Source organism: Haliotis rufescens, unplaced genomic scaffold, assembly GCF_023055435.1.
Source record: "Haliotis rufescens isolate VD_foot unplaced genomic scaffold, xgHalRufe1.0.p SCAF_18, whole genome shotgun sequence".
Taxonomy (NCBI): Eukaryota; Metazoa; Mollusca; class Gastropoda; order Lepetellida; family Haliotidae; genus Haliotis; species Haliotis rufescens.
The window spans coordinates 10,500,960-10,514,714 of NW_025963868.1; the positions used below are offsets into that span (position 1 = coordinate 10,500,960).

Below are 13,755 nucleotides of genomic sequence, written 5' to 3' on the forward strand. Positions count from 1 at the left end.
AATCCTGGATTGCTTGCTTTAGCTGAAGTGTGCTAAACCACTGGGGAAAGTTTGGTTAATGTCAAGGGTTTGGAAGAACGGAATACATCAGTACACCCCTGAAGTTCTTTGGCATCAGTATTATTATAACATCCAGTGAAATTTTCTATGTGTCACCAACGCATCTCAGAAGGATTTCATGGCAGTCTCAAGCTGTATTCATACATGAAGCCCTTGGATCGACAATTCTGGTTATCTGATATTGTTGTAGAATGAAGAAAATTTCAAAATGCATTTAGTTCATAAACGGTGTACATAAATTGGTTAGAAATACTTCATCTCTGTGTTTGAGCCAGAAGGAGTAAATACAAGTTATTGGTAGCAAAGCCTGGGAAACTCTCACGGGGTTACCCCAGGAAATGGGGTCAAGGTTGAGTGTACATACCTTTCAGAGTCAGTCTTAATCCTGAGTGAGATGAAGCTTCAATGAATGGTAAAACGTTTACATTTTACATTGATCAGAGAATCTGTTGATCTTTGTGTTTCTGTTTTTAGACAATTGCACAAGTATAACCATATTGTTACTGTAAGGGCATCAAACTGTATTCATTGACTAAATTTGGTGAACGAAACGTTGGTGTCTTGTGCCTGCCTTTGTTTTCTTTCACTAGTATATGCAATCTCTTTAAGCACATTTCACTTTTGACATGAAGAACAAATGCTTTGATTATTTGTTTCAGAGAATGACTGTTTAGTACCTGCTCGTATCCAATCTTTGACCAACAGTATCCAGTTTCTTGTGTATGACCTTAGCGTCATGGATGCGAATAATACCTTACAGGAAATCCACGAGGCTCTCTTCCCAGATATACACGTGGTTGCTTCTATGAGTCATAGGCATATGACCGAGTTGATGAAGATGGTTTGTTTCAACATTATTAGCTTAATATGGTATCCTCACCAGCATGTCGTGTGTAAAATGAAGTTATATGATCCTGTAATGGTGTTGAAAAGTTGCTGTGGAAGGATACAATGGCCCCATTGTGTCTCTTGGGCTGCCAACACATTTTACGCAAAATGCTAACACATCATCATATATCCAAAGTATCATAGCTCTGTTCTGTTTAAATAGATTCCCGGACCAATTCGGCACAACCGCAGAATATTTGAACATCTTAATTTATGGTTAATCTTGGGATGGTGTAAATCATGGTGGGGAACCATGCAGGTAACAAAGTCCCCATAATCCCGGCTTCAGTTGTTTGTGATCTGTTGCCTGTGTTTATAATGTGTCATCTGTCATATTCTTATAAGTGTTTTGGATGTCTAATTTTGGTATTGTGTCATTTGAAATGGACTGGAAATAGGGTATATATTATAATGGAATGGAGATATGATACACAATATAACTGACGATGTGACTTGCGCTACTGTGGCCCTTTCTTATACAGTAAGGTGACGGCTCACGCCTCGCTGAAATAATGTTCAAAGCGACCATGAAAAAATCTAATTGACTCACTCCCGAGTTTAGAGGTGCTCATGGAATGCAAAATGTGGGCATTGGTCTGTAATATTTTAATCGTTTATTGGACATTATAGAAATCCTTGTGATTTAGGTCGACTCTTTCGATATAAAGACAAGGGGAATGACTGATTTTCGACATCATTCAAAGTGGCTACTTCTTCACGAAGAAGAGAACACCGTTGATCTGCCGGAGTTCATTTACTTGGAAAATGTTGTAGCAGTGCTTCATCATTATAAGGTATGTATGCTCAATTAATTGAAACATTTGCGTTTGATGGCGGTGCATAACCGTGCAGCACGTTATCATTAATAATTCTACATATCCGTCTATGTAATTATTTGGTTACGATAGACATACATCTGATAAACCTGCTTTTTTATACCAAGATTGTAGCCAGATTTAGCATGACTCTAAACAGTCTCATAAGGGTTCCTGTAATTGATGATAGTTTACTTGAGAATATCTCGTGTTTCACAACATCTTACATCTTCCTACTCTGCAGTTCTCTGGGTTTGATTTGTAAACTGTCTAGAATGTGCATTTTAATGTTATTCCAAGTCATCTTGACTGCAAAGTGTTATCAAATCTTTCACCCAATTTGTGCTTCATATTTTTTTTAGTGTTGGATGCATAGCGTTCTTACCTTAAAACATCACCTTCCCCGAAATGAGTGGGTACCAGTAGCCGCTTGTACCCAAAGAAACATCAACCTGTGCTATTTTCCTAATGCTGCCTATGGATATAACAACAGACGTTTGCTGGTGACTACTCTCGAGGTAACCCAGGAATTGTGAGCTAACCCGTTATGGCCCGTCGTCTGCCAATCTATTGTCATGACATTGATATGTACAAAGTATGTAGCATACAGAATATTATACATGCAAGTGTTTGTCTTCATACTTTTATGTTTGACGTACATATGCTCTATGGCCTTCACGTTTGGCATAACACTGTTTATGTTTATTTACTGCATTCTTGACACCCCCAGCTTAAAAAAAAAGCAGGAGACAAACCCAGCAATATTGTCTCCAAATGATGCCACCCGTGGAGATCCAGGGTAGAATATTAAATAGGTCCTCAGCAACCCATACTTGCCGTTAAAGGCGATTATGCTTGATGTAAGGGGCGACTAACGGGATTGGCAGGTCAGGCTCGCTGACTTGGTTGACGCATGTTCAAATGCATGGATCGATACTCATGATGTCAATCACTAGATTGTCTGGTCCAGATTCGATTATTTACATACCGCCGTCATATGGCTGGAATATCACTGAGTGCGGCGTTAAAAACAAACAAAGATACAAAACTATAAAACTATGTTGAAAGAATTCTGATCCGACTCTAAATATAGGTGTCATTTTAAAAACGTGATTTTCTGCCGTTTATGTTATTCCTGCAAATATAATTATGAAATCGAAAAAAGTATGTTGTCCTAAATAATGCTTGAAACGAAAACGCTTCAGACTGTTGATTAAAGAAAGAAATTGTCTGTCACAAGAAATGTTTAAAAAAAACCAAGAGGCTTGAAAAATTATTATTTAGTGTCATTTTTATTCCAAAGGGAAATAACTCTCCTTTTGATATATATTAAATGGCGTCAAATAATTGAAACGATATGAATGGACTTTTGCTTTGAATAGATTGTTTCTTTCATACAGAGGAGGGAAGTAATTTGCTACAAGAAATCCCGGTTCTATTTGAAACAGTACCGAAAAGTCGATTCGAATGCTTGTGACATGGTCACTTGTTTCAATATTGAAAGAACATTGAAATTTCAATTGAAACGTGGGGACCCGGTGTCAAAGGGCAGAAACTCTCTATTTGAAATGATGTAAGTGATGGTTTAACCTATCGCTTCCGGAAAGGTTCCCGAATCAAGGTGCGCTGCGACGACTAGTGACACGTAGAGACGGAGCCAAGCTAAAACGTTACCCTGTTGCACCTTCATTCAAACACGTTTGTTTATGACTGAATATTTTTAACTATCACATATTTTGTATTGATTAATAGTTTAGAATATCAACATTTGTTTTGTTTTAAACTAAAACACGAATTGACACGCAATGTAAAAACGGTATGTTGCCACGTCATTTTCTACGTGAAAAAACGGCGAGGCATTCTGTCAGTCTGAGGGAACATATCACATCGACGAAATAATGCAAACTCATTTTATATATCAGCCTCTATGTTATTTCTCACGAAAAGTCTCCAACTGTTGCAGCATTCAAATCTAAACAAATAGTTTTCATACCACCATGGACTTAAATGTACCAAACTTGGCGATAAGCCTCCATTGCAGCACACGCCACTGACAGGCCTTTACCGCTGATCTATAATTAGCATACAATCATGCATTTACTACTTACTTTAAAAATGAAATAACAAATTAAAGGAATCAAAACAACTGATTTTAAATGTTACTTTCATATCAACATTTCCTCTAACATCTGAATTCAATTTTTTTATTCTGACAATACTCTTTGTATAATATAATATAATCATATTTTACTGCCCCCTATAAATTGTGTCCATCATTTAGTGCTATAATTAATCGCAGGTGTTAATTTAGTGACCCATTTCTTACAACATTCTGATACTCATGCTCTCAAAACAGTAATAAATTACAGATATTCGTCCATCCCTCAAGCGGTTGAAGATAATGCTGTGTACCAACAAACAGCAAATCATACTACCCCACAAGATGTGTATGTAAATGATTGTTGTATGTTCTTCTTTTTCGTAACATATGTTTATAAGTTTTCCCCTTACAACCCATGCACTATCCTGTTATAGCTATATATCCTTATTTCATTCAACAGTGTTTCCAGACACCTGTAGCATTAAGCAAATATAATTTAAAAATAATTTTATCTAATATTTTTATCAAGACATAAATGCAAATTTAACCCCACGATCACTCCATGTAGAAAGTCTAAATGCATTTATTTATGTTATTTGATTTTGACAAATAACATATTATACTTATGAAACTACTTATGAAATTAAGAATGAGCTTCATTTATTACAATCATCTGATCATTGTAAAAGCAAATTGGATGTAAACACTGCAATGGTAATACAATCATCAATATAGAGATTGAAAATTAATGTATAAGATGAAAGTTGGTATGCCAATATATGCTCTTCTGTGTCTGAAAAAATAGAATTTTTCAAATATTTATAATTCTAAAAATGCCATAAAAACGTCTATCTTTTATGTATCATTATTGAAATGTAATCATGGTAGTAATTGCCAACAAACAGCCACCATTCATCGAGAAAACCTTTTTCTACACCAAGCACCAAATAACCCTTACAAATATTAAAATGGATTTCATTTCTGTTATTTCCTTTTTTTTAACATCGTATTATGATCTGAATTTAATGACATAATTTGTCAGAGCTCGTTTCTTTTACAATTTCTTGGAAAAAATCTCACCTCTCTTATAGATACATATACCTCATAAATACTTGTCAAAATTGTCAATATTTATTGACGTTTCACATTTCGCATACCACATCGCCTAGACGCTACGCTGAAATGTATGCATATAGCCTGATCGGCGATAATAGAACATAGATATGGGTACGTATACAATGAAAATAAATACGTCATTTATAAAAGTGTGATATTCAAACCTCAAGGGCAACACTTTAAGTATCGACTGCAAAACGTCAACAGAGCAACCATTGACGGTGAGCTCGCTTCCAACGGCTATCAGACCGCCTTCGTGGTCTAGTGATAAAGCGTCCGCCCGTAGAGCGGAAGGTCCGTGGTTCGATCCACAGCCGCACCATACCAAAAGACGTTAAAATATGGCACTTCTTGTTACCCTGTCTGGCGCTCAGCATTAAGGGGCTAAAACAAGGACTAGTCGGCTCAGATTAAGTACACTGTGTCTGAGTGGGGTATTCATGTTAAATTGTGGCATTGTATCTCAGTGAGCTAGCACTATAAATCGGTATCAGTCCGGACTAGTAGACACACACACACACACACACACACACACACACACACACACACACACACACACACACACACACACACACACACACACACACGTCGCTATATAAGTGCAATAATCTTGGACTCGACGTTAAACCCAATTTCACCTCACCTCATCTCACCTCAGCAATGGCTGTCCATGGGTTTATTATTACAATATGAACAGTCGTGGTCATTCCTGATGTTTCATGGAATCAAGGAACTAGTATGTCAGGAAATGACAACAGATAGATCATTGTTAAGGCGAAAGGTATACTGTTCGTACACCAGCGTGAACGTTACTGATTGAGGTGAAGCCTATGCTGGTTAACTGAATATAGGTGTGGTGGTAACGCGTTCCACTCGTATCGCGCACACCACATGCGCTGTCAGTTTAAGGTTGACCGGCCGGATCAGCGCACCCAGCGGGTGCTTGAAGGGAAATTACGAAAAACGACATCAGTGTTCATGACACAACCCTCATCTCTATTCTCATATGGACGAAAGATGTGTTTTTCCAATGTTTCAGGCATCTGTGTACATTGTAAAGTCCACCAACAATGGAACAACGCAGTATAAAGGATATGCAATAGATATTTTAGATACCATCGCCGCTGTTCTTAATTTTAGGTAAGACACTTTAAGTTATTTTTTGCTTCACCTGACCACCATCAATAGTTTTATTGTAGTTCTCTTCATGTCACTTTTATTGAATGGGAGATTGTAGTTTGACAGTAACAATTTACTGTATGAAAATTTCTTCTCCTCTAAGTTACAGTATGACTGAACCACAGGATCAGTCTTGGGGACTTCCTGTCAACGGAACCTATAATGGAATTGTGAGGCAGCTGAACAGAACGGTAGATTGACTTAAGACCTTTTGCTTTTCATGTATTGCATGACTTACCCTGAAACTAAAATAAATACGATCCAAATATACTTTTTATGCCAAAATAAGACTAGTTTACCGTAACCCAGAATAATTATATTGTATTGCAGGAAGTTGACCTTGCTGCTTGTGGCCTTGCAATAAATGAAGGCCGATCTCATTACATGGAATACATTTACCCGCCGATCCGGAATGAGTACATTGACGTGGTGTACAAGAGGTATGATAAACAACGTACTACTTCCCTGTTCCTTCTGGCGCTACCACTCAGGCCTATGGTGTGCCTCATTCTTCTCCTGGTGACAGGATTATGTCCACTGTTGTTGGCTGTGTTCGAAAGTGTGGATTTCGGCTGGAACGAAACAGCTGCAGGCTCTGGCGATGTGGGCGTTACTTATGTGAAGAAAGTGAAACATAATCTGCTTAGTGCTTGCTGGGAGGTCACCGGATCTCTGTTCAAGCAGGGTACGTACAAAATGAAAAAATGAAGTGCATCACAAAGAAAGGTTTCTCAATAATATTTTATGCCCATCAACCTCTTTTGTATACATGTACAGTGGTCACATAAAAGAAAAAAATGGATGACATGTATCACAAAGCAGATGTGCAGATGCGAAATATTTATGTTTTCAAGATTTGATGAATATGCAGTTAAACAAAATGTACCTAAAAAAAGTATGTGTATCCTAGGCTATAAAATCCCCAATATAAGATTAAAGTTTCAGGTTAAAATTGTGTCTGTACATTCTACAGAGGTGGTGGTTTAGTCATGATGGGTATAGTACAAGTCATGACTACAATTTGTTGTGCCAACATTTCAGTAATGATTAGGACTAAACAGAGGTTTAAACATGAGGATGGAAATATGTTCAATATATTGGGTCAATTGAAAGTGTTACAGTGAGCATATTTCTCGGAGATACCTACTTACTTTTGTACTTGCAGGTTTTAGTAAATATCCTAGAACTCTACCCGGGAAGGTGTTGGTGACGTCATGGTGGATGTTGCTGATGGTGATGACGACAGTCTACTGTGCCAACCTGGTCGCCGCTTTGTCTGCAGAGACTGATATTAAACCTTTCTCTAACCTAGAGGGGCTACTAGACAGTGACTATTCTGTTGGTACGAGAACTGGTGATATGCACAGTCATACACTAAAGGTATGGATGAGCTAACTACATGTTCCAAATCAGTTGTGTATGGTACAGTAAGGTACAAGATTGCATTGTGATGAGCTACATATTTATTATAGAAAAGATGTCACAAAGCTAACCAGTTATCAATACATTATGTTGCACATATTATTTCATATATTAAAAAATGAAGCTCTTGTAATACACACAACGACTGTCCCCTGATCAGTATTGAAATAAGTTACTTGTAATCTATACACATGCACAAAAGTTAAGCGCCACCCACCGTATTTGTGAGCTGTTACTTTTGGTACTTAATGATGATTATTATAACGAGATGTACGATTGTTATAAGCCGTATATGTAAACCTCATGTGATGCAAAGGTTGTCCTAAACCAAATTTATCTTGTGTTCCAAAAGAATATGAGCAGAAAGGAATTTTACCAAAGACCAGAAATTGAAGGATTAGAAATCATTGAAAAACTGTTTTTGTCATGTAACTGTCATGATATCAGCAGACCATATCAGGTGTCACATAGACACCCTAGGGAGTGCAGAGTCTATTGCAAGACAGAAACGTCAGTAACGCGTGTATGATCCACGGACATTGACCACAGCTTCAACCCTACGCCTCATACTCATTACAAGTCGTTGAATGCTTCTCTGAGGCAGACGGATCAACTGTTCATGAAGTGCGGCTTCAAGTCCAGGGAGATTTTGAACTGGGGGATCACGATGTCTGATTTTCCGGCCAAGAATGTCCCAGAGATGCTCAATCGGATTAAGATCCGGACGACAGGCCGGCCAAGGAAGAGTGGCAATAGCTTCTTGACGCAAATAAGCCAAAATTGCCCGAGGTCTGTGTGGTCTAGCATTGTCGTCCATGTAAACAGGTCTTGTCTGAAGAGGATGGTTGTCAAAATGAGGGACTGCCACTGGTCGAAGAACGGCATCTTGGTATTGTTGGCCATTCAGGTTTCCACGAATTGTCACCAGCGGAAATTTGCAGCTGAAGGAAATACAACCCCATATCATGACAGACCCCCGCCACATGCTAAGGTCTTCTGGATGTTCCTTGGTGCAAAACGAGTGTTACGTTGCCCCCAAACACGTATTCAACCATCAACAGTTCGTAGCAGCATTCTACATTCGTCAGTGGATCCTTCTCCAGTTGGCTAAGTTCCATCGACTACGGGCACGACACCATATCAGACGAACCCGCATGTGCCTCTCAGTCAGCTGAGGACGTTTTACTGTTCTTCTGGCGTTATAACCAGCCGCTCTGAGGCGACGCCTTACGGTCATCGTCGAGAGTCTCTGATGGGTAATCCACTGTAGTCTTAAATCTGTTGAAGTGGCAAATGGATTTCGTTTGACTATCCTGAAAAGACGTCTATCCTCTCTGTTAGAGGCCTTTCTTGGCCTACCAGACCTATGCCTGTCATTGACACCATTGGTTTGACCATGTTTGACAATCAAACGAGTGATAACACTTGATGACGACCCATTTGTCTTGCAATGGCCCTGCATGACATGCCAGCATGTTTGGCTGATTTTCAACCTCTATTGGAAGGGGAATCTCACACAGGAGCAAAATGCAACCACGTGTCTGAAACTTGAATTTCACTATTTATATGGTAGGGGAACAGCAGCAACACGTAAAGCACGCTTTTATTGTGGTATCTGGACAAATTTGGGTTCATGAAACTATGGAAGCCTAATTCAGTCATACATCATCATATTTCGTATTTCTGATTTCCACACGCAAAATCAAGAGACTATGAATATGGTGGCGCTTAACTTTTGTGCATGTGTATATTTCACATTAAGGACAGGACCAGCATATTGTGATTCCCTACTTCTATGACATGAATGATGTGACTTGAATAACGCAGCTGAGCATCTGCCAGCAATGCGAGAGACTTATGTAGTTGAAGTGTTTTGGATTAGCCTTGTCGTTAAAGAATTGTGTTCAATGTATGGATGTATTAGTTTCTAATGAAGTTTTACACTGTCAGTCAAGTCTTCCATCAAGTGTCAATGGAAGGATTTGGGCCAAGATAGCTGCCAACGACCCTGTGTTTCTTGCCTCCAATGTTGAGAGTCATTTCAAAAGAGTGAGAAGAGAGAAGTATGCCCTTGTGGAGCATGCCTCAATTACAAACCGCCTAATGTCTGAAGACTGCCAATTGGAGCTTCTAGGAGAAAGTGTACTGTGGTTACACATGGCATTTGGATTGCCTCAAAGGTCCCCCCTGAAAGCCGACTTCGAGAACGTGTAAGTTGTGATAAAATCTTCAGTCAATTTATCAAGTTTCAATAATTAAAACTGTAATGAAATACATAAAACGGAAACATTGCAACTATTAACTGGTAATTGAAGAATCCCAAGTTAATTCCTTGATGGCATATAATAAATGTCACAAAAACAGATAACTAGTGGAATCGTATTATTGTGTATTTTGTGTGTAAATTCTACGGATAACATTTAACACAACATAAAATCAGCGCAGTATGTGAATGTTTGCGAGTCTGTGTGCAAGCAGCAGAACTCAAGCTTTTTCTTGTCTCCTTGGCAGAATGTCGCATCTCACCGCGAGTGGCATACTAGACGTAATTTGGGCGAAATGGACTGTCAAGAGAAACCTGACACATTGTCCACAAAAACGAATCTTGAAGTCAATCACAGTGAACCAGATTGGAGGTGGTTTCATCGTCGTGTGTGCTGGGACCGTACTCAGTATCATTGTGTTGTGTCTGGAGAAACTGATACATTTAAGGCAAAACTGATTTACTTGTGAATCAGTATCATCATACGTGTACTACAGAAAAGATTAGTATCATTATGAAAGTAGCAAACTTTAGACAAAAGTGATGTTCCTGATGCATTAAAATAACAGATGAGAATAAGAGCAGAAAAAGAATATTTTAATAAATACTTTGGAGTCTTTGGAGTTGTGAGTTGAGCTGACTTGTGTTTGTTTCAATATTACATGTTGCATCATCATCGTCGTCATTTTCATTGTCATAGTCATTGTCATCGTCTTGGTCATCGTCGCAATTATCATCATCATGATCATGATTTACTACGTAACTGTAATGTCACTGTCTGTGATAGCGTTACACAAAGAAATATTGTATACATCAACTGTTGTGGCAACACAAAGAAATATTGGTACGTCAACTGTTGTGGAAACAGAAAGAAATATTTTATGTCAACTGGTGTGGAGACACAAAGAGATATTGTTTACATCAACTGTTGTGTCAACACAAAAACATATTGTTTACAACAACTGTTTTTGGCAATACAAAGAAATATTGTTTACATCAACTGTTGTGGCAACACAAAGACATATTGTTTACATCAACTGTTGTGGTAATACAAATAAATATTGTTTACATTAACTGGTCTGGCAACACAAATAAATATTGTTTACAACAACTGTTGTGGCAATACAAAGAAATATTGTTTACATCAACTGTTGTGGCAACTCAAAGACATATTGTTCACATCAACTGTTGTGGCAATACAAACAAATATTGTTTACATCAACTGTTGTGGCAACACAAAAACATATTGTTTACATCAACTGGTGTGGCGACACTAAGACATATTGTTTACATCAACTGTTGTAGCAACACAAAGATATATTTTTAACATCAACTGTTGTGGCAACACAAAGAAATATTGTTTCCATCAACTGTTGTGGCAATCCAAAGAAATATTGTTTACCTCAACTGTTGTGGCAACGCAAAGACATATTGTTTACATCAACTGTTGTGGCAACACAAAGAAATATTGTTTACATCAACTGTTTTGGCAATACAAAGACATATTGTTTACATCAACTGTTGTGGCAATACAAACGCATGTTGTTTACATCAACTGTTGTGGGAACACACAAAAATGTGTTTACTTAAACTGTTTTGGCAACATAAAGAAATATTGGTTACATGAACTGTTGTGGTAATACGAATAAATATTGTTTACATCAACTGTTGTGTCAACACAAAGAAATATTGTTTACAACAACTGTTGTGGCAATACAAAGAAATATTGTTTACATCAACTGTTGTGGCAAAGAAAGAAATATTATTTACATCAACTGTTGTGGCAACACAAAAACATATTGTTTACATCAACTGTTGTGGCAACGCAAAAAAATGTGTTTACGTAAACTGTTGGGACAACATAAAGAAATATTGGTTACTTCAACTGTTGTGGCGACACAAAGAAATATTGTTAATATCAACTGTTGTGGCAACAGAAAAAAACTTTTAATCAGGACCTTGAAATGTGAAAGCCTGTTAAGTATAATGAAGAAAAATGTATCAGGTTATAATCAAGTTGACAGATCCTTTTTTTGTTGCACAATCAGTTGTTAACTGCAGCCTGCACAGGTACAGTGGGCAATAAAACGAAATTGCAAACTGAACAGAGTTAAGTAACTATCACATGTATAAAGACAATATTAACCGTAAAACATGAAAATAACCATGAACACAAAAGTTATTAGTTGGTGCATGTCTTGTGAGTTCACAATGTTCCATAAAGACAGTGAGTGATAGGGACGTTTGGCCTCTGAGAAATACCTGTATGACAATGGTTGAAGGATAGTTCTTGAGAAATTGCATAGTGTTAACAAATGATAATTGTTATGATTATTTATAATACATTATGAAATATACTTAGACATACATATTCTAACCGATCTGTCCTACCCGGTGAATCTGATGAATATTTCCTTGTGTTGTCTTGGCATCTAGATGTGACGAATCCGTTCTGTCAGGCAAGTATGTGGCATGTGTGTTGTGATAGGTTTTGTTGCTCTGGCCGTCTGATCTGGTTGGATATGATAATACCATCAATATTATCAACAGTCGCCCCTTTATTGAATTTTGAACATCAGCCATGTTGTACTTGCCCAAATTGCCCAATAATGGCAGCTTGGAACTCTCACTTAGAGTGATCCTACTCTTGTTAATAATTAACAGCAGCTGAAATGATAAACCAAGCGCACTGTATACTTCAAATAATCATTATTGTATGTTAGAATGTAATTTTATATGTCTTTAATTATTTCTTATACATAACTTTGTTCCCAATTCCCAAACTGAAACAACATGTTAATCCAGAAATCTTTACGGTAAAAAACGTTGTGTGAAACCACCAAACAACCAACAAGTTGTTCAACAAAATTCACTAAGTTTACCAAAGAATACAAATTACCGCACAGCAATTACTGAGGTAGTAGTCAACAGAGTGGTAGTACGATATTCAATGGCAATAAATACTATGATGGCTAGTGGTGTCAGTGATAATGATATATATTCAGCCAACGTCGATAGTAGTCAAGCTTCGGAGATGGGCTAGCTATAAGCAGAGAATCAGGGATGATGAGCGATCCTCACATGAAAGCAGGTTCAGAAGCGATTAAATGCGCGCGAGATGAAATGTGTGAGAGACGAAATGTGTGAGAAATATGTAAACCCACTCTTGTCCAACTATAAAAACAACAGCCTAACAAGCTACTGGATGTTTCTATACCATGCCAACACCGGTCTAGCAGCACTAGAACACTTCAGAATGTTTCTCTTACATACTATCACCGCCCGCGGCCGACGAAGAGAAAGTGTACACACCGAACGAGCATCTAAATATAGTAACTTTCTGATGATTGGTCACTGACCAAACACAATGCAACGAGCGTCTACCGAATCTCAAAAGAAACTGTGCAAAACAGCTATAATCACTGTTAAACAATAAAATGCACTGCCATATAACAACTTAGACATATTAATTTGAGCTTCCACGGCAATTAACACTATTTTGATATATGTAGAAAACGCTGATTTTAGCAGCAGTGTTTTTACATGTGAACTAGAATACTTACCTACTTATCTGCGTGGTATCTGACAATCTCTGTCTCTGTAATGGAGATGGCTGGTTATTGCTGGTGTGCATAATCATAGCAAACATACTTTCTACTGTGTATATGCACTTGCTGCTCGAAACATGGACTGGTCTGCATATTGTCAACATGTCCAAAACAAATGGTACCACAGACTTCATTTCCTGAACAGTCTGGGAATATATGTCTTCAGTCATAAGGCTGGAAGGTTTGCCCATGGTTCTCAGAACAGGTGGACCTGGTGCTCTTGTTAACGAGTTTATCACCCATCATTTCCACAGTAAGTAAATTCCTCTTGACTAGTACACATTTCGCCACAACATCTGCTGC

The 13,755-nt window shown here is 37.9% G+C and overlaps 1 protein-coding gene across 1 annotated transcript; it reads left to right on the forward strand.

The window, feature by feature from the left end:
* Nucleotides 1–737: 737 nt before the first annotated feature.
* On the forward strand, nt 738–10,425 carry LOC124121896 (glutamate receptor ionotropic, kainate 2-like). Its single transcript, XM_048398195.1, has 9 exons — nt 738–901; nt 1,596–1,742; nt 2,126–2,281; nt 6,020–6,120; nt 6,263–6,350; nt 6,490–6,844; nt 7,325–7,539; nt 9,532–9,791; nt 10,093–10,425. Exons 1-9 carry the CDS (start codon nt 797–799, stop codon nt 10,301–10,303), a joined length of 1,638 nt encoding a protein of 545 aa, XP_048254152.1. The 5' UTR covers nt 738–796; the 3' UTR covers nt 10,304–10,425.
* The last annotated feature ends 3,330 nt before the right edge of the window (nt 10,426–13,755 follow it).

What these genes read in the sequence shown, in the direction of transcription:
- LOC124121896 (XM_048398195.1), top strand. Translation starts at nt 797, where the DNA reads ATGGATGCGAATAATACCTTACAGGAAATCCACGAGGCTCTCTTCCCA. An exon ending in GCCGCTGTTCTTAATTTTAG is followed by an intron (nt 6,121 to 6,262) that starts GTAAGACACTTT and finishes TTCTCCTCTAAG; the next exon opens with TTACAGTATGACTGAACCAC. An exon ending in AAAGCCGACTTCGAGAACGT is followed by an intron (nt 9,792 to 10,092) that starts GTAAGTTGTGAT and finishes TCTCCTTGGCAG; the next exon opens with AATGTCGCATCTCACCGCGA.